Raw genomic sequence first — 27,924 nt, forward strand, 5'->3', positions numbered from 1 at the left:
CTAACTTAGCGGAATATTCCTTAGAAGCGTCGGATAAGGTAAAGTTTTTCCGCCAAACCTGTTCTCCTTCCGAATACGTTATTGGTTGTGTTCTAAGGTCATATCTTGTCTTGCTTTTCTCATGACCCTTCGCGATGTTTTCTTTCACGATTTCCCTGATCTTGCCAATTTTATCAAGCTTTTCCCTATGATCTTCCTCGTTAGATTTGTTTTTTGCAAATTCGGTTCTCATTTCGTGTCCAAAGTTCAAAAAATACGGGGTGTACTTGGTAATTTCATGCACGGAAGTATTAATAGCACAAACAATTTCTTGGATATGGTTATCCCAACATTTTTGATCAGCACCCAACAAGCTTCTAATAGACGTTCCAATAATTTGATTAGTTCTTTCAGCATTCGAGTGTGTGTTTAGCGGTCGAATAGATACGACGAGACCACCTTCTCCGTTAGCGCCGCGCGATTTGTTTTTATTTCGGGGGCGCTCTAGGCGAGTAACTAGCGGCGACGCAAGTTCCGAAACACTGTTTATGGGTAGAGAGCGAAATTCAAACGCGACGGTAAACCGCTGAAGGTGATTTTCGTGGCTGTACGTCTAGCTGCTAGACCCTCGGGTGGTTGCTTCCAGCTGCTGAGGGCTATCCGGAAGGGTTCGGTGCAATAGTGATCCTACCAAAGATCTGTGATCTAAGTTGTGTTTTAAACACACAAAGAAGAAAAAAGTTATCAAAAAGCATAGTATTATCGAGCATAAAGTTTTCCGCTTAGCAAGTAAATAAGATAGAAAGTGATCCAAACCCAGGAACCATGCCGGTTAATGCCATCGGAACCGAACAGCTCAGTGGCATCGAGGAAGAATCCGATATCTACGAAGCTTTTGCACCGCATGTGGACACGGCCAACATCTCGGTTTTGACCGACACCCCTCCTGGAAAAAAACCTAACCTCAAAACATTTCAAGATGTGCAATCCCTGATTCAGCAGGGCAAGAAACGCGAAGCCAAACTAGTGCTAAGGGAAAATTCGTGGCCCACCAACTCCCCCATTCGGTCCCAGCTATGGCCGGCCCTATGCAGTCAGCATCACGTGGGCAAAACCATGCTGGACGGCTTCTACTGGGACATGGTGAATCAGGTATTCGGTACCACCGAGCTGCCGGAAAAGCCAATCATGCTGCCACCCTTCGTCGACTCGACCCACTACCTGCCATACCATCTGACGCGAAAGGGCCGAGCTGTGGCCGATCGGGTTGTTTCGGTACTCGGGTACGCCTGTCCCGACATCACCTACAGCCCGACGCTGTACCCGATCACGGCAATACTGTTACACTTTATGTCCGAGGAAGAATGCTACCACTGCATGGCGAGCTTGGTGGCCCCGAAGGATAAAGTATTCATAACGCAGACAAAGCTGCTGTATGAAGTCACCTGGAAGACTGTGATGCAAATAGCCAAAAAATATGCGAAATCCGCAGTGCTGTATTTAACGAGATTATGCCCGGGCCAGAAGTCGGAACGGATCTTCATGGACTGGTGCTGGTGGATCATGGGCGGGCTTCCCTTTCCGCACCTGGTGCGGGTGATGGACTGTTTCTTCCACGAGGGCATCAAGGTGCTGTACCGGGTGTCACTGGCGATACTGATCCTGTTCCACAAGCACGCCACCGCCACCAACAGCGACTGGGACCCGGACACGATCAAGAACGACATCGACAACGCGCTGCCCCGGTTCTGCAAAAATATCCCCGTTTCGCCGACCAAGCTGCTGCGGACGGCTTTTAGTATAAGAGCACTTAGTTCAACCTACATATCTAGGACTTTTCTTAAGACTGAAATGGTACTGAAGAGTAAGTCAGTTCTTAGTGGTTCGAAGCAGATGGTAAGATCACGTTCTAGCGATAATTTACCAACGAGTCAATCCCAAGTCAACGTACAAATGATGTCACACACGCTAACCATCCGAGAGCTATTTACCCTTTGGTCCTGGCTGCCAGTGAGAATAACAATGTATCAACCGGTACTGCTATACACAACCGAAGAACATGGATGTTCCCTGACGACGTTCTACGTGCGCGTTGAGCAACACGAACCGACCCTTCTCATGATCAAAACTTGCAATAATGAGGTATTTGGTGCGTACTGTTCGACGCGGTGGTATGAGCGGAACCTGAAGGACGAACGTGGGCAGCGGCAGGCCTATTTCGGAACCGGTGAGACGTTCCTGTTTTCGTTGTACCCGGAAAGGGCCAAGTATCCATGGGTGGGAATCGAAGGGGACAAGGGCCTGGGGCACGCTTCGGAGCTGTTCATGGCCGCCGATTCCAAGATGATAACGATTGGTGGGGGTGAGGGTCAAGCCATCTGGATGGACGAGAATATCCGTTTCGGCAAAACCGACCGCTGCCAGACGTTCAACAATCCGCCGCTCTGCGTTAGTGGCGATTTTGAGATCCGAGTACTCGAAGTTTACGGATTCGTAGGTGCGTGAACTGTTTGACCGATGATCGTTGTTGTCTCTGTGTGTTTTTTGGTGAAACCACCTTGGCCGCCATCTTCCATTGACTACTAGAACCCAACCAACTCATCCACCCTGCACCACCTACCAAAATCTACCAGCATACCTGCTACTACTACTTTTACTGAAAGCAACTGAAAACATTTCAACAAAACTACTAGCGCGATTCTACTTTTACTCAACTACTCAACTGTTCGCCTATATGTATACGCCCTCTTAACGAGAACACCGCAATCATCCTTTTGATTCTGTTGTTGGATGTCGATGTACTTGGATGAGCATTTTTGGATGTTGTATTCATCATCGTATACCTCTCTATACACAAAGCAAAAATCATCGCCCCACGTTGGGCGCCAATTGTCGTGGTCTTCTTATCCGGGTATTTCGTAGGAATACCTTTGATAAGCAAATGCACCAAAAAAGACGATTAATCTTCAATAACGTACCTAATGATCTCACCCAAAGAATTATTAGCACTTATCGCGTACTCTAACTTCTAGCACTTAAGCGCCAACAATTAAAAGAAATTGATGTGCAGAAGTCGCTGTAAAGCCCGGACTCGATCTCAGGGGAGGTTTCTTACCAAATCGGCACAGAAAGAAGAAATATCGCGATAAATAATATTTGTATTTGCCTACGTTCACGAAATAATCCACAAATGAATTTCCTATACCGCAGCTAAAGTAAAATATATCCAGAAACAGTCCAATAGAAAAACTTACCGGCAAATCGAATTCCTTCCGCATACAGGCACTTCCGGCTAAGTTTCCACGGACCGGGGTCGATAGCAGTTCCGTTTCCGGTATTCGGGATTTCTTGATTCCATCGAACGTTCGCGCTAAATAATTCCGGATTCACGAGGCCGACAATACAACCGCCAAAATGGTGAATTTTCCCGATATCACGATCCGATTTCTCAAAATCTCAACTTCTCGATAGCAAAACCAAAATCCATAAGAAGGTATATTCTCCCTTCTTCCTTCCAGGTAAACTTCCCCGCTATTTTCCCTTAGAAAAACCGCCATCAGTAACCTGAGCGGCTGACTAAATAACGATAAGTTATTTTATCGCCTTTGGAGGGTTTTCCATTATACCGAAAGTTTTCCATATTTTTCGCTTTCTGGATATTTTTTACACAGAGTCCTATGCGTGTATATTCCTTCCATGAGGGATTATTTCGTGAACAACTTATTTCGTGAACCGTTACAACTATTCCACTTTTTTTTAAATATTTTTGTAAAGCATCGCTTATGTAATTACACCATTAGGATTAGTATAAAATTTCTTTTCTGATGAATATAAGTTTATTGCGGAAATCTTAAATTATTATGTTTACTTAAAATCCAGCACAAAGTTGAGTTTGAGTGTTAGAAAATTTGAGGAATTGCAAATTGACAAAATGTTCGAAACTGCTATTTTCGAAAATTCGTCAAAAACTCTGTGTTTTACGTATTTGACAATTTGAAGATGCGAAAATGTGCCAAATTACGTCAGCTTTCCAATTCGCTTTTTAAAATTTATCTGGTGTGAATATATCCCTGTACGCAACGTATAGCTTCAAACCTGTGAGAGGATTTTCACTTCAGTTGCAGAAATCACTGGATGTTACTTGAACTTTAACATCGGATCTTTTTCATTCCTCCAGGATGTGATTCATTCTGGCTTTTATACAAAATCATGATTTTTTATATGCCTCCAGATGGGTAAGCCAACTGATATTTTTGTGTCCAGTCCAATGCAAAATCTTCAACTATTTTCATCTCTTTCAAATTTGCGTGATGTAATGTATAAGTCTTAGGATAGCAGCATTGCCAAACGAAAATCTTTTCTGTTCGAACTTGTATCCTATTTGCTTGCTCGAAGGCTAAATGAACTGTTTAATGACAAATAAACTGAGATGATGAGGGATCATTTCCAAATTTTTCAAACCATAAGACTCAAAAAGATTTCATTTTGTTCAAAATTCATCCATGATTTTTTTTAGGTTTGATTGACCTGCCGTCAATTCCTTTCAACAGACTAAAATCTGTTGATCTGATGAGATAATAAGTTACGGTCTTCAACAAAATTGTTCAACAGAAAATTTCCTTTAGAAAATTTTCAAATTGGCACCAGCACAAACAGTCTGTTCCAAAGTTAAACGAAACATCATGTTCGTATTTCAAAACAAAATTTTAAATTTTTCCATACAAACATAACAGATTAAATTTGATCATGTTAACGGTAGGGGAGAGTGGGGTATCGTGGGCCATGGGGAAACGTGGGCCACTTTTAATATCTCAGATGTGTGTTGAGATAAAAATCTCAAACCAACTGTCATCGTCGTCGCTTTACGTGAGCATATATTCTTATATGTTGTTGACTGAAATACGCATCACATGCTTCTTTTATTTATCAAGATAAAAAAAGTTAGAAAAATTTTCTTACATAATTAAAAAACACCCGCAAATTTCATCGATGGGGAACCTAAAGTGCATAGCAAAAATATTCTCATACGCTTATGATCTTAGTTTTGTCATGATCTTTTACATGGAAAAGGAATTTTTGATGAAATATCAATAATTCACACAAACGCAACCAATTTGCAAATCATAGCTTGTGGGGAATCGTGGGCCACACATCTTGAATCACCTATAATTTTATGTTTTTATTCACATTTAGAACTTAAAATACGTTTTACCTATCTGTAAAGTTTTCTTATGCCAAATGAAGAGTTATGAAAAATATTTTGTTCATCCTATATAAGAAATTTTGCCAAAACGTTCGCGAACCAGGTTTTGGAATCTATGCGATCATACACAGCTCTCTTTTTTATTTCATCATCTGAAATTTCTTTAAAACAACGAAATGAAGTAGGAAATCACAGTTTTGGGTCAACTCATAAACTTTGCATGTTATTTGGTCAATTTGGATTTGGTGGCCCACGATTCCCCACCATTTTTCAAAATCCAAAAAATATTGCTTTTTTTCAAACAGTCAGAATTTGGGAAAAATAACTTATTAAAAATTAAAAAAAAACCTTATGATACCTTGAAAATGTAGAAAACCATACCATTTTTTATTTTCATTTTATCTTTTATAATAAAGAAGATATGGAACAACGAAAAAAAGTGGCCCATGATTCCCCACTCTCCCATACTTAAAAATTCTGCAAAAATTCATGGGTGAGTTTGAGGCCAAAACGAAGCTTTTAATACTTCAGGGTTTGAGAAATTCAAAAATTACCGCAGTCAGCCTAACAATACCAATTCATTCTATTGTGATTTTACTTCATTTTAATATGAACTAATTTGCAGAATCTAAAAAAAACTGTTTTTAGTAAATATTTCAACCGCTCGAAAATCAATGAGCTGATCAAAGGATTTAAAAAAATAATTTAATACTGTTTAAATTTTAATGGATTTTTCTTCTATAAATGTTGCGCAGAAAAGATAAAAAGTAAAGCTGCATGGCACCTGGCCGTTTTGTAAGATGACCAAAAACATTCCTATCGTCTGATTTGGGGGCCGAACTATCGGCCGAAGGCCGATAGGCCGAAAAATGTTAGGCCGAAAGATGTTAGGCCGAAGGTCGCTAGGCCGAATGGGTTAAAAGGCCGACGGATGTTAGGCCGAATGGGACATTAGGCCGAAGGTTATTTGACTGAATATTATTTGGCCGAATATTATTTGGCCGAATGGTCATTAGGTCCAGTGTTCCGAAAATCACTCATTTTCAACGAATGTTCCTGATTGCACTTCGCCACTGAACGTACAGCGATCGGGTTTTGTTATTGATTGCTACTGGACTTATCCGATCATCCATCGTTCTATTCATCGCTAAAATACAGATCACCTCGCACGATGTTTGCTGTCAAAACAGTGCAGCACTATCATCAAATTGGAATCTCACCATTGAGCGATGCATACGGCGAATCATGTTGGGCTAGGATCAGGAGTGAATGGTTCAGGCAGTGAGCGAGTGATACATGTAACCGATCATTAGCAAATGTTGTTTGATTTTAAACATAGCCAATTAATAAATTTATTTGATTTTACAGCTTTTTTTACTACAGTAAGAATAAAATCAAACTGTAGTTGTGTTTGTGATGGAAAGATGGTCACTTCCGCCGTCTTTTCAATTTCTAATCAGCCAGGCGGATACTGAGTGAGTGACATTCAGAATGGATCAGCAGACATCGATATGCGATGTTTGCTAAACCGATGATTCTGAATGATGCGACTCGGTTTGCATAGCTGATAGGAGCGCTGATCGAGATTGCATACCAGCCAGGCGAAGCAGTTGCGAGAGGCGCTATCCCATTATACAATCAGAATGTATCCAACAGGAAACGCATCCTGAGTGTTTATTTTGATTGATTTTCGGAACATTGATTAGGTCGAATGATCATCAGACCGAATGGTCACTAGGCCGAATGGTTATTGGGCCGAATGGTCGTAAGGCCAAAAGGTCGTAAGGTCGTAAGGCCGAATGTTCGTAAGCCTGGACGCTAGGCCGAAAGATCGTTAGGCCGAATGATCGTAAAGCAGAAGGGACGATAGACCGAATGGTCGCAAGGGCGAATGGATGCTAGAAGGTCGTTAGGCCGAATAGCCACTAGGCCGAATGGTTGTTAGGCTGAATGGTCGTTGGGCCGAATTTATGCTAGGCCTATGAGACATATTTTTTCTTGCATGTTAGGTCGATTAGTAGTTAGGCCGAATGCTCGTTAGGCCGAATAGTCATCAGGCCGAATGGATGCAAGGCCGGATTCGACCATTCGGCTATGCGGTCACGGCCTATCGTCCATTCGGCTTACGGCCATTCAGTCTAATAACCATTCGGCCTTATGAACATTCTGCCTGACGTCCATTCGGCCTAACAGCCATTCGGCCTCATGACCATTCGACCTAGCATGCAGACAAGTGAAAAAGGTTTCTTATTGACCTAGCAACCATTCATGATGATCATTCAGCCTTATGACCATTCGGCCTAGCATCCATTCGCCCTTACGACTATTCGGCCTAATGACCATTAGGCCTAACGACCTTTTGGCCTAGCATCCATTCGGCCTTACGAACATTCGGCCCCACGACCATTCGGCCTAGTGACCATTCGGCCTTATGACCATTCGGCCAAATAACCATTCGGTCTTATGCCCTTTCGGCCTAGTGACCATTTGGCCGAACATCCTTTCGGCCTAAATAACAGCATTTGGATAACCGTTGGCCGAATAACCCATTCGGCCTAGTGGCCTGTTCGGCCAGATAGCCCTTTCGGCCTAACGTAAATCGGCTGAATGACCTTCGGCCGAATGGCTTTCGGCCTCATGACTTTCGGCCGAATGACCCAGCCTCGTCTGATTCTAGTACGCACCCCTCCACTAAGACCATTCGATGTGACAATTTTCATCTCGAGCGTATATTGGAATCACTTCAGCCTGATTAATTATTTTTATTGGAGTTAGCGGTCTTCCGTTAGCGGAACAAAAATATAGCGGAAATTTATAATTCGCTAGCTCAATCAAAATTTAGCGACAAAATTGAACCACTAACAAAAAGAGAGCGGACTAATTAGCGATTAATGGATTAGCGCTGTATGCCGAACACTGGTGGTACAGTACTCGCTTTTTAATCGGACACGCTCGTTTATCGGACGTTTTCGGGAGCTGAGTCTAAAGTCAGTTTTACTCAACAATCGGACGTTTTGTAGATAAAATAAAAATTTTTTTTTAATATTTCACAAATTGAACGCTTTCCTCATGAAAAATAGTATTTTAAGTCAAATTTGTTTTTACCAAATTAATGTTTCTGCCAAGGCACATTCGGTGATTGGACATTTTTGGTAATCGTTCACATCTTTTGGATCCAACAGCGTCCGATGAACGATCTAGTATTCAAAACAAGACAAACCACTGGATTTGCGCATTTATAGTTCATAAAATGTTATTTTGTGAAAGTTGACTAAAATGACGAATATAAATTTGGAAGAATTGTACAAAATTGACAAAACAATCAAAATTTATAAAATAGTAAATATTGTTAAACATTTGAAAATTGACTCAAATATAATTAACTATAAAAAATTATAATTATAAGAAATTGACAAAATTCGAAATGATAATCAAATGATTGAGTTAATATGATATTTAAATGCGTCAATATCGAACGTCTTTGGCCAATAAACAATCAATTTGTCTACCATTTGCCATTGGCAGCAATCTTTCTGACATCCAGCTATCCGGTCCATTTGGCATGATCATCTCTAACTGTCAGAAATCTGACTCAAATGGGAAACCGATCCTTTCAAGGTTGTTGAATTGAATGCGTTCATTGATGCGTGCATGTTTAGAATTTTCAAGGAAGATCGACCAAGGAAAAAAACGGCACAAAACGATGGCTAGCTAATGCTAAGTAGCAGTTGTTCGTTAGGGGATTTTCTTTCTGGCAACAGGCAATCAAATCCTGGCGGCATTGCTGTGACACACGTTCTCAGCAGGAGCTTTTCTTCTGCTGGGACCTTATTTATCGATATTCGGGAAGTCTCCGATGGCATGTGTTCTGTTTCTGTTCTTCGCAGTTAGTTCTGGTAACGCGAACTTCCCGGTGGTATGCCGAACGGAATGAATGCACTTTTTTCACTTTATTGCCAATGTTCACACAAGTTCAAGAAGGGCTTATTTTGGGCGTGTCAAATGGTTGAATAGAATATTTACTTACGGTTTTTTTTTGCTTCTCATCCGGAGCATGCAATTTTCAGTAGGTGTGCTTTTTGCACCTTTGGCACCTTTGAGGATTTGCTACAGTTTTAAGATTCATGATGAAAAGGACTGCGTTTATGATAATCATATGGCGATAGGAAGTGTCGGGTTATAGTAATTTTTTTGGTATCGGCAGAGGTAAAATATTTTGTCTGAATAAATAAAACGAACACAAACACAAACTGGATCTCAATGAAACTTGATGTTTTCTCGAAGAGATTTCCTTTACTTTATTCTAAGCGTACATCTTCCGAGGATATTATGGCTATAGCATCTTACAAATGCTAAAACCACTAACCACAGACCACAGAAAGTGTACTGTGGTCATGACCGTTGACTTATAAAACTTGAAGGCTATCCTCCAAGGGCTGCGGCTTAATATATAATTCACTAAATAAAAAAAATTAACGAATTTTTAAATTTTGACAATCAAGAGTAATTATAAGATAAAGACCTGTTTTGGTATTTTTTTTTGTAGTCTTCTTTTATTGTAGTTTTTCAATAAATTTGATTTTCAAAGTAAAAAAAAAACCTTTGCTGGTTCATATCAGGCAAGAAAAGCAATCTCATTCAAAAGCGTGTAGCTTGTAATCAAAATTCAGAATAGTTAACCGAGTTTAACCAAACGGATCCTTACATGTGTAGGTGAAACGTAGGTGGATCCGGAAATATTTAGTGTGTGCCACGTGTCGTCAAATGTAACTGTTTTTCTTCAGTGAACCACTCATTTACATCTTGAGTTTGTTCATTCTATGAACAATTATCAGCTAAGGTAAAGTTAATATTTACTGGCATGTTATTTTTCAAAATGTCATAGTAAATTCCAAACTTCTTACGAAACCACGGTAATTAGAACTTATTTATGAAAAGAGTATACTCTGCAAACCAACCAAAGAATAAAAGGATGATTCAAGTTGTATTATGGATCAAAACATAATCAACTACCTTTGGTTTTCTTTTAGTTAGGAACGTGTTAGCTGACTAGGGCTACCATGTGTAATTTTCATAAACTTGTTTATGAACTCTAGTCAATACGTTTGAAAGGGATGCGTGAATTTGGAAAAACATTAGCAAAATGCTGAAGCTAGAATTTCACTTTCCAAAATTCATAATATTAAATAAGAAATAACATACTCACTGGTTCTTACTACCTACTCTCTCTACATTTTTGTGTTTGAAGGTACCTTGTCATAGATTTTTTAGTGGACAAATAAAGAAAAGTTGATTAAAGTCCGCTTAACCGTACCTCGATAATCATTGTTGGTGAACAATACTAGTAACTGTCTTTGAAAGTTTAATATGGTTCCAGGATCCATGACCTGACTTAGGGATACTGTTAACAGTGACTTGCTTAGACATTTCGCAAATTTATCCTAACTACATCGAATATTAGTTAAATTATTCAAGTAATCAAATCTACTACAACCTACTAACACGCTACCACTAGGCCTCATCTAGATGTTGTTCTAACTGAAACTAAAACTCGAAGGGGTGATATGAATTAGTAGCATACATGCAGGCGCACCCGCCTAACCAGACAGCCAGCCAGCCAGCCAGCCAGCCAGGAAGAAAGCACACTTTTTGTGACTTCCCGTTTAGAGAACTTTTGCGCCCTTTTTGGCAATTAAATCCCTTACAACGAACATATAAATCTGTTTTGCAACTTTTAAGTTCCAGGAAATTAGACAGTTGTTTCTGTTAGTCAGCCAATATGTAACTTCAAAGCATTCATTTATGTTAATATGTGACTTTATTTGATATTGATTAAAGATAATGATTGTATCACAGAAAAATATTTTCTGTAATCAATTCGAAAATGATGGTCTTTGCACATTTATCTCGTTCCTGAACCGGAATTCCTAAACGTCTTATTGGTTGGTCACCTCTTCCCAGGGCCACAACGTATTAATCAGTTACCCATATGGACCAACGGATGCAAAAAGTCAGCCATTTATATCCGGTGGCCTAATTCGAGTGACCTTTTGCAGTGTTTAATTCACTTAGCGCTAGAATTAACGAGCGGTGCGTGAGCGATCCACATTTGGGCTGAAATGACTCAACTTGTATTGAGTGCTTTTATGAGATAACAGGATTGTATTCAATAAATTAACATAGTCAAAGGGCAGGTTTGATTAGTTTTTTAACTGCGACAAATGAAATGCCGACGATCTCGAAACATTGTAAGAATAACGACTTTGTATGGACCTAATTCGATGCAAATCAACTTTTATCCTTGAAATAATTTGGGATGAATTGCAAATAATGCAAGAACATTATTTGAAGCCAAATTGTATTAATTAAAAAAAAAAAGGTTTTGTGTATCAGTGTTTCTGATAAAAAATCCTATTGGATAGTTTGAAAATTTGTTAAGGGGGGGGTAGGGTGTAACGGGAATAAAATGTACCATTTTCACGATTTTTTTTCTAGAGCTATCGTTCAAACAAATGTATTCAAATTTTTTGCATTATACAAAGCATTGTTAAAAGAACATTTAGTAATTTTTTCGTAGAAAAATATTGAAAAATGAGCCGGTGACGGAGCACTTTCGAGGATGCCTTTTAGAAAACAGGATTTGCGGTGGACACTGTATCTCAGCACATAATCATCTGAAGCTAAAAAATCAGAGCAAAATATTTTTAATGAATGTATTTCTGGACCCCAACGTTTTTATTTAACTTAAAAAAAATTTATGAAATTTTTGTGGCTGTTTGAAGTAAAAACTACGATTTTTCACGAAAAAATCCGCCATTTTTCACCTGTAAAATCTCCCCAAAGTAAAAAAAAAACAAAAAAGAAAAACGTTGGGGTCAGGTATTTTATATGAAGAAAATATGTTCCAAATTTGAAAAGAATCGGATAAATAGTTTTCAAATGACGATGTCCACGGACTTTAAAAATGTGCTTTCGAGAAAAACGCGTTTGAAGTTTCTGCTCTTGCTTTCTTGCAGTATTAGATAGGAGGAGATAAAGGCCTATAATTTCTACAGTTTTGCTTCAATTGACTTGAAAATTTGACACAACATTCTTGAAATGGTTTACAATAAGAAAATAAAAAAATAAAAAATCAATTTTTTGAAAATTTAGACCCTACGCCCCCCCCCCCCCCCCCACCTTAAAGCAAACGTTTATTGCCTTATTTTCAGTTTTCTTTCTACTACTGTGTAATTTATGGAGGTTTTACACTCCCACTTGTAGAGGTTTTGTATCAGAAAATCATCGGACCTGGCGATACCTCTCATTTGTAGAGGCTTCTCGCTTATCCAGGTTCGACTTTATATAATTTAACTAATCACAATTGGGTTCGGGAACAAAAACAAGGAATTCACTCACGAGGTTTAAAATGCGAGTTACGACTCTCAAAGAAAAGAAAATGATATCCTTTTTTTTAATCTATTGCATGAAAATAAATCTAGAAAACAACAATAAATCAAAACATTTCTTGGCTTAATTATCATGGGATGACGTGGAGCATATTCATAACAGTGCCCAGAATCTTTTCAAATTACATTAAATAAGGTAAACTGTTTCTTAAGTCGGTGTCCGAAGAATTTGACTGGAAATTCCATTAATTTATTTTTATTGTATGCAATCCACTGATTTACGTTTGAAAGGTTCGATCTTTGAACTATCGCTTTTTTCTTTATTTTACGGAATTTGAATTCGACAAGGTTTTTAGGATCACATTCGGAGAATGTATCGAAATGGCTGTTGAATTAAAAATAACATTCTTTACTATTTTTTTGTTTTTTTGTGTGGGTTTTTTTTATATATTTGTGAAAGTCTTTATCTAATAGATCAAATCGTGGACTGAAAGAAAGGTTATGTATAGATAAAACTTATTTACTATATTAGAAAACTTTTTTTAAAAAATATTTAAAAGTGAAATAAAAAAATCGTCGTCGTCGCTCTATAAAATTCCAATAATTTTCTTCAGTCGGCAGGAAAGAAAGATCTTAGAATCTCGTCTATTATCGCCGCGTTAACAGGCAGGAAGGCCGCAATGATTCTCTATCAATAGCAGCAGCCTCTCGATGTGGTGGGTTTCAATGAACTTTATTTCGAATGAATGCTACCATCTTTCCGAGTACCTTACTCCTTTTTCTCGCCAAGGATTGGGTTAGCATTTCGTGTCAAGATCGTGGGCATTTATCACCCAGCGCACCATGGGGCCTGGCTTTTCGTGGAAGCTAATCATTAGCAAATGCTCTGGATCGGGGGGGAAATTCATGCTATTCCAAAGGTTTGTATTACTGAAAGTAATTATTCTAAGTCTTTTAACGACAAATGATAACATTTAAAACGCATTTGATTTTGAATTGTACTAAATTTATGAAAGCATCAAATATACATGCGAATGAACAAATTCTCAAATTGGCAAATCAAAATTTAAAGAATCTCGAAATCTAGATTCAGAAAACAGAATCAAAATTCAAAATTCAGATTCAGAACTCTTGTAAATTTATTTTTCGGCATATCGGTGAAAAGTAGTTATGAAATTGATAAAGATGGATAGAGAAGTGAGAAGAAAATTTACAGATGTTGAAAAGAGCGAAAGAGCATTTTTTGCGAGGAAACTTATTAACGTACACCATACTTTACCCTGCAACATTTCATTATTTAGGAGAAGTAGTACCGGGATAGAGGTGGCACTACCTTAACCTATACAATGAAATCTGGTTGGTCCGAAGTCTACATGTGGTGAACACGTATACTCCGGACGGGCAAAATATGGCGTACGTTAAGCTCCAGAAAGCTTCCCTATTGCGCGCAATGGTTCTATCGATGCGCTATCCGTGTTGATATTTCGTTATCACGGCATGAATGCACTGTATGAGTGCTAATCATTAGGGTCAACGGTCCAATTTGGCTAAGCCCGAATTATTTTGAACCATTGATTTGATTTGATTTTTAAAGCCTATTATTATGATTTTTAAGATAAGTTAACCACCGTTAATTAATTTTGTAAATTTATTTTTCGGCATATCGGTGAAAAGTAGTTATGAAATTGATAAAGATGGATAGAGAAGTGAGAAGAAAATTTACAGATGTTGAAAAGAGCGAAAGAGCATTTTTTGCGAGGAAACTTATTAACGTACACCATACTTTACCCTGCAACATTTCATTATTTAGGAGAAGTAGTACCGGGATAGAGGTGGCACTACCTTAACCTATACAATGAAATCTGGTTGGTCCGAAGTCTACATGTGGTGAACACGTATACTCCGGACGGGCAAAATATGGCGTACGTTAAGCTCCAGAAAGCTTCCCTATTGCGCGCAATGGTTCTATCGATGCGCTAGCCGTGTTGATATTTCGTTATCACGGCATGAATGCACTGTATGAGTGATAACGAAATATCAACACGGCTAGCGCATCGATAGAACCATTGCGCGCAATAGGGAAGCTTTCTGGAGCTTAACGTACGCCATATTTTGCCCGTCCGGAGTATACGTGTTCACCACATGTAGACTTCGGACCAACCAGATTTCATTGTATAGGTTGTGCCACCTCTATCCCGGTACTACTTCTCCTAAATAATGAAATGTTGCAGGGTAAAGTATGGTGTACGTTAATAAGTTTCCTCGCAAAAAATGCTCTTTCGCTCTTTTCAACATCTGTAAATTTTCTTCTCACTTCTCTATCCATCTTTATCAATTTCATAACTACTTTTCACCGATATGCCGAAAAATAAATTTACAAAATTAATTAACGGTGGTTAACTTATCTTAAAAATCATAATAATAGGCTTTAAAAATCAAATCAAATCAATGGTTCAAAATAATTCGGGCTTAGCCAAATTGGACCGTTGACCCTAATGATTAGCACTCATACAGTGCATTCATGCCGTGATAACGAAATATCAACACGGCTAGCGCATCGATAGAACCATTGCGCGCAATAGGGAAGCTTTCTGGAGCTTAACGTACGCCATATTTTGCCCGTCCGGAGTATACGTGTTCACCACATGTAGACTTCGGACCAACCAGATTTCATTGTATAGGTTAAGGTAGTGCCACCTCTATCCCGGTACTACTTCTCCTAAATAATGAAATGTTGCAGGGTAAAGTATGGTGTACGTTAATAAGTTTCCTCGCAAAAAATGCTCTTTCGCTCTTTTCAACATCTGTAAATTTTCTTCTCACTTCTCTATCCATCTTTATCAATTTCATAACTACTTTTCACCGATATGCCGAAAAATAAATTTACAAAATTAATTAACGGTGGTTAACTTATCTTAAAAATCATAATAATAGGCTTTAAAAATCAAATCAAATCAATGGTTCAAAATAATTCGGGCTTAGCCAAATTGGACCGTTGACCCTAATGATTAGCACTCATACAGTGCATTCATGCCGTGATAACGAAATATCAACACGGCTAGCGCATCGATAGAACCATTGCGCGCAATAGGGAAGCTTTCTGGAGCTTAACGTACGCCATATTTTGCCCGTCCGGAGTATACGTGTTCACCACATGTAGACTTCGGACCAACCAGATTTCATTGTATAGGTTAAGGTAGTGCCACCTCTATCCCGGTACTACTTCTCCTAAATAATGAAATGTTGCAGGGTAAAGTATGGTGTACGTTAATAAGTTTCCTCGCAAAAAATGCTCTTTCGCTCTTTTCAACATCTGTAAATTTTCTTCTCACTTCTCTATCCATCTTTATCAATTTCATAACTACTTTTCACCGATATGCCGAAAAATAAATTTACAAAATTAATTAACGGTGGTTAACTTATCTTTAAGATTCAGAACTCGGAATTCAGGTTCAAAATTCAGATTTAGAATTCAGATTCAGAATTCAGATTCAGATTTCAGATTCAGAATTCAAATTCAGAATTCAAATTCAGAATTCGGATTCAGAACTCCGATTCAGAATTCAGATTCAGAATTCAGATCCAGAATTCAGATTCAGAATTCAGATTCAGAATTCAGATTCAGATTCAGCATTCAGATTTAGAATTCAGATTCAGAATTCATATTCAGAATTCAGATTCAGAACTCAGATTCAGAATTCAGATTCAGAATTCAGATTCAGAATTCAGATTCAGAATTCAGATTCAGAATTCAGATTCAGAACTCAGATTCAGAATTCAGATTCAGAATTCAGATTCAGAATTCAGATTCAGAATTCAGAAACAGAATTCAGATTCAGAATTCAGATTCAGAATTCAGATTCAGAATTCAGATTCAGAATTCAGATTCAGAATTCAGATTCAGAATTCAGAATCCAGAATTCAGATTCAGAATTCAGATTCAGAATTCAGAATTCAGATTCAGGATTCAGATTCAGAATTCAGATTCAGAATTCAGATTCAGAATTCAGATTCAGAATTCAGAATACAGATTCAGAATTCAGATTCAGAATTCAGATTCAGAATTCAGATTCAGAATTCAGATTCAGAATTCAGATTCAGAATTCAGATTCAGAATTCAGAATTCAGAATTCAGAATTCAGAATTCAGAATTCAGAATTCAGAATTCAGAATTCAGAATTCAGAATTCAGAATTCAGAATTCAGAATTCAGAATTCAGAATTCAGAATTCAGATTCAGAATTCAGATTCAGGATTCAGATTCAGATTCAGAATTCAGATTCAGAATTCAGAATTCAGATTTAGAATTCAGATTCAGAATTCAGATTCAGAATTCAGATTCAGAATTAAGATTCAAAATTCAGATTCAGAATTCAGATTCAGAATTCAGATTAAGAATTCAGATTCAGAATTCAGATTCAGAATTCAGATTCAGAATTCAGAATTCAGAATTCAGATTCAGAATTCAGATTCAGATTTCAGATTCAGAATTCAGATTCAGAATTCAGATTCAGAATTCAGATTCAGAATTCAGAATTCAGAATTCAGAATTCAGAATTCAGAATTCAGAATTCAGAATTCAGAATTCAGAATTCAGAATTCAGAATTCAGAATTCAGAATTCAGAATTCAGAATTCAGAATTCAGAATTCAGAATTCAGAATTCAGAATTCAGAATTCAGATTCAGGATTCAGATTCAGAATTCAGATTCAGAATTCAGATTCAGAATTCAGATTCAGAATTCAGAATTCAGATTCAGAATTCAGATTCAGAATTCAGATTCAGAATTCAGATTCAGAATTCAGATTCAGAATTCAGATTCAGAATTCAGATTCAGAATTCAGATTCAGAATTCAGATTCAGAATTCAGATTCAGAATTCAGAATTCAGAATTCAGAATTCAGAATTCAGAATTCAGAATTCAGAATTCAGAATTCAGAATTCAGAATTCAGAATTCAGATTCAGAATTCAGATTCAGGATTCAGATTCAGATTCAGAATTCAGATTCAGAATTCAGAATTCAGATTTAGAATTCAGATTCAGAATTCAGATTCAGAAATTCAGAATTCAGATTCAGAATTCAGATTCAGAATTCAGATTAAGATTTCAGATTCAGAATTCAGATTCAGAATTCAGATTCAGAATTCAGATTCAGAATTCAGAATTCAGAATTCAGATTCAGAATTCAGATTCAGATTTCAGATTCAGAATTCAGATTCAGATTTCAGATTCAGAATTCAGATTCAGAATTCAGAATTCAGATTCAGAATTCAGATTCAGAATTCAGATTAAGAATTCAGATTCAGAATTCAGATTCAGAATTCAGATTCAGAATTCAGAATTCAGAATTCAGATTCAGAATTCAGATTCAGATTTCAGATTCAGAATTCAGATTCAGAATTCAGATTCAGAATTCAGATTCAGAATTCAGAATTCAGAATTCAGAATTCAGAATTCAGAATTCAGAATTCAGAATTCAGAATTCAGAATTCAGAATTCAGAATTCAGAATTCAGAATTCAGAATTCAGAATTCAGAATTCAGAATTCAGAATTCAGAATTCAGAATTCAGAATTCAGATTCAGGATTCAGATTCAGAATTCAGATTCAGAATTCAGATTCAGAATTCAGATTCAGAATTCAGAATTCAGATTCAGAATTCAGATTCAGAATTCAGATTCAGAATTCAGATTCAGAATTCAGATTCAGAATTCAGATTCAGAATTCAGATTCAGAATTCAGATTCAGAATTCAGATTCAGAATTCAGAATTCAGAATTCAGAATTCAGAATTCAGAATTCAGAATTCAGAATTCAGAATTCAGAATTCAGAATTCAGAATTCAGATTCAGAATTCAGATTCAGGATTCAGATTCAGATTCAGAATTCAGATTCAGAATTCAGAATTCAGATTTAGAATTCAGATTCAGAATTCAGATTCAGAAATTCAGAATTCAGATTCAGAATTCAGATTCAGAATTCAGATTAAGATTTCAGATTCAGAATTCAGATTCAGAATTCAGATTCAGAATTCAGATTCAGAATTCAGATTCAGAATTCAGATTCAGAATTCAGAATTCAGAATTCAGATTCAGAATTCAGATTCAGATTTCAGATTCAGAATTCAGATTCAGAATTCAGATTCAGAATTCAGATTCAGAATTCAGAATTCAGAATTCAGAATTCAGAATTCAGAATTCAGAATTCAGAATTCAGAATTCAGAATTCAGAATTCAGAATTCAGAATTCAGAATTCAGAATTCAGAATTCAGAATTCAGAATTCAGAATTCAGAATTCAGATTCAGGATTCAGATTCAGAATTCAGATTCAGAATTCAGATTCAGAATTCAGATTCAGAATTCAGATTCAGAATTCAGAATTCAGAATTCAGAATTCAGAATTCAGATTCAGGATTCAGATTCAGAATTCAGATTCAGAATTCAGATTCAGAATTCAGATTCAGAATTCAGATTCAGAATTCAGATTCAGAATTCAGATTCAGAATTCAGATTCAGAATTCAGATTCAGAATTCAGATTCAGATTTCAGATTCAGAATTCAGATTCAGAATTCAGAATTCAGATTCAGAATTCAGATTCAGAATTCAGATTAAGAATTCAGATTCAGAATTCAGATTCAGAATTCAGAATTCAGATTCAGAATTCAGATTCAGAATTCAGATTCAGAATTCAGATTCAGAATTCAGATTCAGAATTCAGATTCAGAATTCAGATTCAGAATTCAGATTCAGAATTCAGATTCAGAATTCAGATTCAGATTTCAGATTCAGAATTCAGATTCAGAATTCAGAATTCAGATTCAGAATTCAGATTCAGAATTCAGATTAAGAATTCAGATTAAGAATTCAGATTCAGAATTCAGATTCAGAATTCAGATTCAGAATTCAGATTCAGAATTCAGATTCAGAATTCAGAATTCAGAATTCAGATTCAGAATTCAGATTCAGATTTCAGATTCAGAATTCAGATTCAGAATTCAGATTCAGAATTCAGATTCAGAATTCAGAATTCAGAATTCAGAATTCAGAATTCAGAATTCAGAATTCAGAATTCAGAATTCAGAATTCAGAATTCAGAATTCAGAATTCAGAATTCAGAATTCAGATTCAGGATTCAGATTCAGAATTCAGATTCAGAATTCAGATTCAGAATTCAGATTCAGAATTCAGATTCAGAATTCAGATTCAGAATTCAGATTCAGAATTCAGATTCAGAATTCAGATTCAGATTTCAGATTCAGAATTCAGATTCAGAATTCAGAATTCAGATTCAGAATTCAGATTCAGAATTCAGATTAAGAATTCAGATTCAGAATTCAGATTCAGAATTCAGATTCAGAATTCAGATTCAGAATTCAGATTCAGAATTCAGATTCAGAATTCAGATTCAGAATTCAGATTCAGAATTCAGATTCAGAATTCAGATTCAGAATTCAGATTCAGAATTCAGATTCAGATTTCAGATTCAGAATTCAGATTCAGAATTCAGAATTCAGATTCAGAATTCAGATTCAGAATTCAGATTCAGAATTCAGAATTCAGAATTCAGATTCAGAATTCAGATTCAGAATTCAGATTCAGAATTCAGATTCAGAATTCAGATTCAGAATTCAGATTCAGAATTCAGATTCAGAATTCAGATTCAGAATTCAGATTCAGAATTCAGAATTCAGAATTCAGAATTCAGAATTCAGAATTCAGAATTCAGAATTCAGAATTCAGAATTCAGATTCAGAATTCAGATTCAGGATTCAGATTCAGATTCAGAATTCAGATTCAGAATTCAGAATTCAGATTTAGAATTCAGATTCAGAATTCAGATTCAGAAATTCAGAATTCAGATTCAGAATTCAGATTCAGAATTCAGATTAAGATTTCAGATTCAGAATTCAGATTCAGAATTCAGATTCAGAATTCAGATTCAGAATTCAGATTCAGAATTCAGATTCAGAATTCAGAATTCAGAATTCAGATTCAGAATTCAGATTCAGATTTCAGATTCAGAATTCAGATTCAGAATTCAGATTCAGAATTCAGATTCAGAATTCAGAATTCAGAATTCAGAATTCAGAATTCAGAATTCAGAATTCAGAATTCAGAATTCAGAATTCAGAATTCAGAATTCAGAATTCAGAATTCAGAATTCAGAATTCAGAATTCAGAATTCAGAATTCAGAATTCAGATTCAGGATTCAGATTCAGAATTCAGATTCAGAATTCAGATTCAGAATTCAGATTCAGAATTCAGATTCAGAATTCAGAATTCAGAATTCAGAATTCAGAATTCAGAATTCAGATTCAGGATTCAGATTCAGAATTCAGATTCAGAATTCAGATTCAGAATTCAGATTCAGAATTCAGATTCAGAATTCAGATTCAGAATTCAGATTCAGAATTCAGATTCAGAATTCAGATTCAGATTTCAGATTCAGAATTCAGATTCAGAATTCAGAATTCAGATTCAGAATTCAGATTCAGAATTCAGATTAAGAATTCAGATTCAGAATTCAGATTCAGAATTCAGATTCAGAATTCAGATTCAGAATTCAGATTCAGAATTCAGATTCAGAATTCAGATTCAGAATTCAGATTCAGAATTCAGATTCAGAATTCAGATTCAGAATTCAGATTCAGAATTCAGATTCAGAATTCAGATTCAGATTTCAGATTCAGAATTCAGATTCAGAATTCAGAATTCAGATTCAGAATTCAGATTCAGAATTCAGATTAAGAATTCAGATTAAGAATTCAGATTCAGAATTCAGATTCAGAATTCAGATTCAGAATTCAGATTCAGAATTCAGATTCAGAATTCAGAATTCAGAATTCAGATTCAGAATTCAGATTCAGATTTCAGATTCAGAATTCAGATTCAGAATTCAGATTCAGAATTCAGATTCAGAATTCAGAATTCAGAATTCAGAATTCAGAATTCAGAATTCAGAATTCAGAATTCAGAATTCAGAATTCAGAATTCAGAATTCAGAATTCAGAATTCAGAATTCAGAATTCAGATTCAGGATTCAGATTCAGAATTCAGATTCAGAATTCAGATTCAGAATTCAGATTCAGAATTCAGATTCAGAATTCAGATTCAGAATTCAGAATTCAGAATTCAGATTCAGAATTCAGAATTCAGAATTCAGATTCAGAATTCAGATTCAGGATTCAGATTCAGAATTCAGATTCACAATTCAGATTCAGAATTCAGATTCAGAATTCAGATTCAGAATTCAGAGTCAGAATTCAGATTCAGAATTCAGATTCAGAATTCAGATTCAGAATTCAGATTCAGAATTCAGATTCAGAATTCAGATTCAGAATTCAGATTCAGAATTCAGAAAATATTTTAAAAAACAACAAAGAAGGTGGAAAAATAGTGATACAATTCCTTAAGCAAAGTGCATTGTACGACCAAATTTAAGAAACTGTAACGTCCAGTACCTATTTATAAATTATACTGAGGGTGAAAACTACAGCTTAATCCCTCAATAAATAAAGTGTAAAAAAATAGAATTCATATTCAGAATTCAGATGCAGGATTCAGATTCAGAATTCTGATTCACATTTAAGATATAGAATTCTGATTTAGAATTCAAGTTCAGAATTCAGATACAGAATTCAGATCCACCATTCTGGTTAAGAATTCAGATTCAGAATGCAGATTCAGAATTCAAACTCAGAAAACTCAGTTTCAGATTTGGAATTTAGCTTCCAGTATTGTGAATCCTGAATCTATTATTTTACTATTTACTTTCCTTTCCAAATATACCTCTAACCATGTCGAATTTATCACTTTCCAAAAGTTAGATCGGACCAACTTATTCTAGTTCTATTAAATTCATATCTTTTCCGTTTCTTAAATCATAATAAAGAGATTTTGGATTAATTTCGAAAAACAACTTCGTTTTTGCATAGATTTAGGGGTAAAATTAGTCAATTAATATTTGTAGGGGAGAATGGGGATATTTGATCCCTTTTTCTTATTTTCATCATTTCTTTTTGGAAAAATTTAGCTGATCTCCATCTTTTGCATTTTTTGACAGCTTGTAATTTCAAATTTATATGCTGCAAATTTAGGTCGATACAAGAACCCGTAGATGAACTAGAAGCGTTTTCGTGGGATTAAAAAAATGTGATATTTTGAAAGTTAAAGGAAACTGATCCTTTACTGAAGGAGACTCGATCCTTTAGTCAGGGGGCCCTAATCTTTGGCAAAAATCATTCAAAATCTAAACGTAAAACAAACGTGACTTTTTTGGCCAAATTTGTTTTCATTTCACAGTTTATAAGTGTCAGACAAAAAAAAAATCTTAAATTCTTAAAAATTCTTCGGTTAATAAAATATGTTAAGACTACAATTTGTGATTACTACTTTTTGTATTAATTTTTTCTAATACATAGAATGTTATGGTTATCAAATATGCTCTACAGCTAATAATATTTATTTATGTCCCTTTAACTCTTTCCTGTTAGTTTGTTAAAATTTGTGAACATGTTAACCTAATTTTTATTTATTTGCTTGTCTTTGCGGTTGAATTTTTACCCTATTTAAACGCCACATTTTAACTTTCAGAAGCTGCTCAATAATGTGTGTTTTTCCACACGAAAACCAGATTCAACGAAATCTAACAAATTTTTGCGTCTTAAATTTTCTGGTTTGATTTACCCTTGAATTTATGCCAAAATCTATTTTTATTTAATAGAACAGTTTGAGCATCTTACCATTTTCACAGAAGTTTTTGAATGCTTTTTGATAGCTAAATATCTCTTATTATCATTGTCAGCATTATCTGGATTTATCTGATTTTGGGAATCAAAGCTCAAAAAGTTACATAAAATACAAACAATATGAAATTATTCTAGTTTAAGAATAATATTTTGATTCGATCAGGCCGTTTCGCTACTTTTGGAAACAAATTCGAGTCCCCTCGTTCGGTTTGGCTGCGTACTTTTCGTGCTTGTTTCGCTGACACCCCTAAACTGATGAGGAAAGCGCGAGACACCTGAAATAAAGAGACACGCTATTTGAAAATTTTCAAATGAACTTTTACATGCCATGAAGTTCTAAAATGTTGTTTTTGATCTCAAATACTTTCATGTTTATGATATATTTAAGCCTTCTCGAGAAAACTAATTTCAAATCAATTTTTTCGTAATCTAATATATTTCGAGTCTCTAACATTAAGGATCTCGACCGGCTGTTTTCATTTTTCTTTTCGGCTGATATCAGTTAGTTATCGAATGGTTCCCATGTGTGCCGGTCGTTTTCTGCTCAAGCCTTGGTGAGTTTTTGTTCGAAGCTGGTGAATTGATTCTATAATAAAAGGAATTTTTACCGTCTCCCATTCGGTGGTCACATTCCAGGTTTACGCTTATACGTAGCAGTGCAATAACAAGAAAGTGCAGCAGCATGGGTGAAGCACAAGGATTGACCGATAAGGAGGCCAAGGAACTTCTGAAACTTCCGGATGCCGAAACGAAGGTGAGACGGGGGTCATTTGAGTTACTTAGTTTTTTTTTGTGGGTTGTAAATTGTGCGATAAAAAGACCTGAAAGAAGGTACATACTTAAATTCAAATCCGAACTACTAGCACAAACAGCAAATTTAATGAGTTCACACTAATGTCACATATTGCGCAATGAGTTTAATGCTTTTATCTCTCAAAACGCTTTCCAAACGTGCGTTTTAATGACCTATTGAAAAGTTGTAAACTCGTTATTTATCGGTCTCTTATCGCTGATGCTATAACTCAATACAGGTTCGTTTTGTAATGGTCGCTTTGAATTTCGTTATCTGCTGTTGTTTGCTCCCATTCAGATATGTAAAGTTTGACGCTTTTTTCATTTGCATGGAGAAGCTACTCAAGATTTATTTGTTGCTTCTCATGAAAAATTCTACTGTCATTATTTCTAGAAAGTTTCAAGAAAAGGGCCTAAACAAGGGAGATATTATTTTTTTTTACTTTCTAATTCCTAGATAACATAAGCAGTTTCATATGTATGTGATAATTGCTCGTTAGAGTATTTCCGTACCCTAAGTTGCAATGGGTTAACGGCTGCGGTGTGTATGCTTGTGAAAATGATAGATCAAACCATCATTTTCCTGACAGGGTCGTTACACACAATCTTATTAAACATGGTGTCATAATATGGCCTAAATTAGAAGAGGAGCTGAACATCTTTATTTAGTTTAAATTCAGCAGTAGGTTCAAAGATGTCTATTGTTTTCATGATCCATGTTGATAAGATGAATGGGAGTTGAAACACTTGCCCTCCCTTCCGCAGAACAATCGCAACATTTGGTAGTGAAAGTATCACAATTTACCATAATAAAAGTTGATACTTTCAATAGGGCATAATTCGTTTGGTTAGGTAGTTAGTTGGTTTAGTCTTATAGAATTAAAAATAGAGAAAACGTGTGCTTGTAATGGATGTTAGGTAAAGGTTATGGTATTCGCCTCCCCAATGCTCTAGTAAGTGTGTATTTGCGGTTTATGAATTTCGTTGGCTTATTCTTAAATCAAACATTTTACAAGAACTAGAGGCTCATTGGATGGAAATGCTGTTGTTGAAGAGTGTTATATTTCATTTGGTTAGACGTTTTTTGCTTTTTATTTAATTATTCACTTTTAGCAGATCTTTACGTTTTTCGGTTAGGTTTGAAATTCATCTATGGAAGTATATAATAGAATGTACGGTTTTGAAGAATAACAATGAGTAGGTAGTCCAAATCACTGATTTCGGGCATTTTAAATAGGCACACGATATATATTAAAATAGAACCCCTATGTAGACTCAGCATAGTTTATCAGAGAGGCTGACCAGAATAAGTGATTAGGTTTTAGAAGAACAGCATTGTGCATTTCCAGTTCTTTTGATAAGTAGACGATATCGATCAAGATATTAAAGCTAGATTATTACTGGTTTGAGCTAGGCTTCATATTATATATTGATAGATAAAATGAATTAATATCCTATTTTTCTTTTCTTTTTTCCCTTCTTTTTTTTCTCTTTTTTTTTATTTCTTTGCATGTGACCTTCTGATGATGACGAACGAGCCTTCAAGCCATATCCTCTCAACATTGGACCCCTAAGATGGCTTCGAATCCCAAGGATTTAATGAACACCTATAACAGTGTTCTATAACATGCCATCTCCTAACATCATGAGACCCAGACGTTGGCTTTCGCATGACATGGTTGCCAGCCCAAGGATCTGCTGAACTGCTGAATCTGCAACTGCTGAAGATGATGTCCTGTAACTTGGTGAGATCCTTCCTTTTTATTGTTAATATTTTCAATGCGCCCATAAACCGTAGTATGTAGATGCTTGGGGAGTATGTAGAGGCCAGTCTCGAACCCACCCTTGTCCTTCCTCCAACTGGTATCGGGAGGGGTTGGTTTATTATCTTGAACTACATTTTATCCATATTCCATGGATATAATGAAGTGCTTGATGGTTTAACCAACGTCTCATGATCGCTTACTATTCTACGCTGCCTTCTCTAAACTTTAAATTTTCTTCTCCAAACTATTCTAATTTTCATTTCCAGCGTCAGCTCCCCGAGCTATTTAAACGCCATAAAAAAAAAAAAAAAAAAAAAAAGATAATTGCTCGTTAGAGTATTTTTTTTTAGTAGTTCGCCTTTTTGAAAAATGCTTTCGGTTGATTTAAAGACGATTACAAGTGATAGTTTTGTAATGGCTACCAATTTGATGGTGAAGTTCTCACTTTCTACCATCACTGTTTTCAGGCATTTTATGCACTCATATGTCGTTCGACTTACGCCTTAAAACGGTAATAAATTTAAATATCGCACTACTTAGTGGCTACTATTTTAATGCGGACATAATTGATGCGCATAGTAATTAACATTTGATTGACATTCCTTTCAAATAACTGTGCGCTGTCCACTTCGCTTTCGGTATAGAATAATTTTTCGGAAATTACCCATCAATAAATATTGAAATCTGAAACAAACAGAAACAGGAGAAGTGTATTGGGGAATTTGCTCTCTTACATTTGTTCAATGTGGGACATTATTTATGCCATTGACATAGTAGTGATTAATCTAGGCAACAGTAACCCCCAGAGGTTATTGGTCAGTAAAATATCTATACCTATAACAACATTTCATACCGTTTGTACCTTTGCATGTTTTGAAGTAAAATTCCATTGCCCAAGAATTTTTTAAAGATAAACTGTGAATAAAAAATCTCTTTATTGAAATTCAGGCGCCTAATGTTATCTATCCTATTATATGCTTATGAAAAATAATTTAACTAGTATAAATTCAGCCTTTTATCAGTCCGAATTTCCGAGGCAAGTGATTGTAATAAAAATAACGTTCTGACTTTTACCGTTTTTTGCAGGATTTCCTGTTCCAACAAACCATGTACCGCATTAAGGATCCTCGTGCATCCATTCCGTTCTACAATGAGGTACTGGGAATGAACTTGCTGTGCAAATTGGATTTCCCCGAGGCCAAGTTTTCGCTTTACTTTATGGGGTAAAAACTATTATCCTCGTTTGAAAATTTAATGTTTAATTGTATTGATTTTTTTCAGTTACGAAGACATTGTCGATCAGCCAACGGATAAGAAAGAGTGCATTCGATGGGCGATGAGCAGGAAAGCAACCCTGGAACTTACCCAGTAAGTATTTTGTTTATCATTTTTTTCAACAATTTCGGTAAATCATGTATTTGTATTCCGCAGTAACTGGGGCACGGAAACGGATCCGGATCAGAAGTATCACAACGGAAATGCGGAACCTCGTGGGTACGGGCACATCGGTATCATGGTGCCGGATGTGACCAAAGCTTGTGCCCGGTTTGATAAGCTGGGTGTAGAATACGTTAAACGTCCGGAGGATGGCCGCATGAAGGGATTGGCGTTCATCAAGGATCCCGACGGTTATTGGATTGAAATTTTCAACGCTAACAAGGTGTGTTAAGAACAATGTTTTTTCTTCTTTGCTATAATTCTGTTCTTATCATATAAGAAATGAAAGTCACGTTAATGGAAAGTGTCTTACTATTGTTGGAACAAAATTTACACGTTCGCAAATGTTTACCTAAACTTTAAAAGGTTTATAAATATAAAATAAATTTTGAAAACTAAGAATAAATTCATTGACAAAATCACATCCTAAGAATTATTTGCTATCTCCTAAGTGTTCTTCTCTATAGTACAGGCTCTTCGCGTAACAAACGTTTAAGTTGTGAAAGACATCATTTGCAGCTCTATTCCATAACAGAAATTAAAAAAAAATAGAAAAAGAAGGAATTATGGAGCTCGCCGATGTCACCAAAATTCCGGCTCAAAATAGATCA

General features: G+C 36.0%; 2 protein-coding genes across 2 annotated transcripts; both read left to right on the forward strand.

The window, feature by feature from the left end:
• The first annotated feature begins 403 nt into the window (after positions 1–403).
• Positions 404–2,849, forward strand: LOC129745522 (GTPase-activating protein skywalker-like). The gene has a single exon (XM_055738633.1). It carries the CDS (start codon positions 805–807, stop codon positions 2,482–2,484), a length of 1,680 nt encoding a protein of 559 aa, XP_055594608.1. The 5' UTR covers positions 404–804; the 3' UTR covers positions 2,485–2,849.
• Positions 2,850–23,771: 20,922 nt separating this feature from the next.
• LOC129747389 (lactoylglutathione lyase) lies at positions 23,772–27,708 on the forward strand. Its single transcript, XM_055741580.1, has 5 exons — positions 23,772–23,872; positions 23,955–24,072; positions 26,963–27,099; positions 27,158–27,244; positions 27,308–27,708. Exons 1-5 carry the CDS (start codon positions 23,832–23,834, stop codon positions 27,543–27,545), a joined length of 621 nt encoding a protein of 206 aa, XP_055597555.1. The 5' UTR covers positions 23,772–23,831; the 3' UTR covers positions 27,546–27,708.
• Positions 27,709–27,924: the final 216 nt, after the last annotated feature.

Source organism: Uranotaenia lowii, chromosome 2 (assembly GCF_029784155.1).
Source record: "Uranotaenia lowii strain MFRU-FL chromosome 2, ASM2978415v1, whole genome shotgun sequence".
NCBI classification, from domain to species: Eukaryota; Metazoa; Arthropoda; class Insecta; order Diptera; family Culicidae; genus Uranotaenia; species Uranotaenia lowii.

Coding starts and splice junctions, on each gene's coding strand:
- LOC129745522 (XM_055738633.1), top strand. CDS start 805: ATGCCGGTTAATGCCATCGGAACCGAACAGCTCAGTGGCATCGAGGAA.
- LOC129747389 (XM_055741580.1), top strand. CDS start 23,832: ATGGTTCCCATGTGTGCCGGTCGTTTTCTGCTCAAGCCTTG. Junction 23,873..23,954: donor CGTTTTCTGCTCAAGCCTTG/GTGAGTTTTTGT, acceptor GTCACATTCCAG/GTTTACGCTTATACGTAGCA. Junction 27,245..27,307: donor GCAACCCTGGAACTTACCCA/GTAAGTATTTTG, acceptor TGTATTCCGCAG/TAACTGGGGCACGGAAACGG.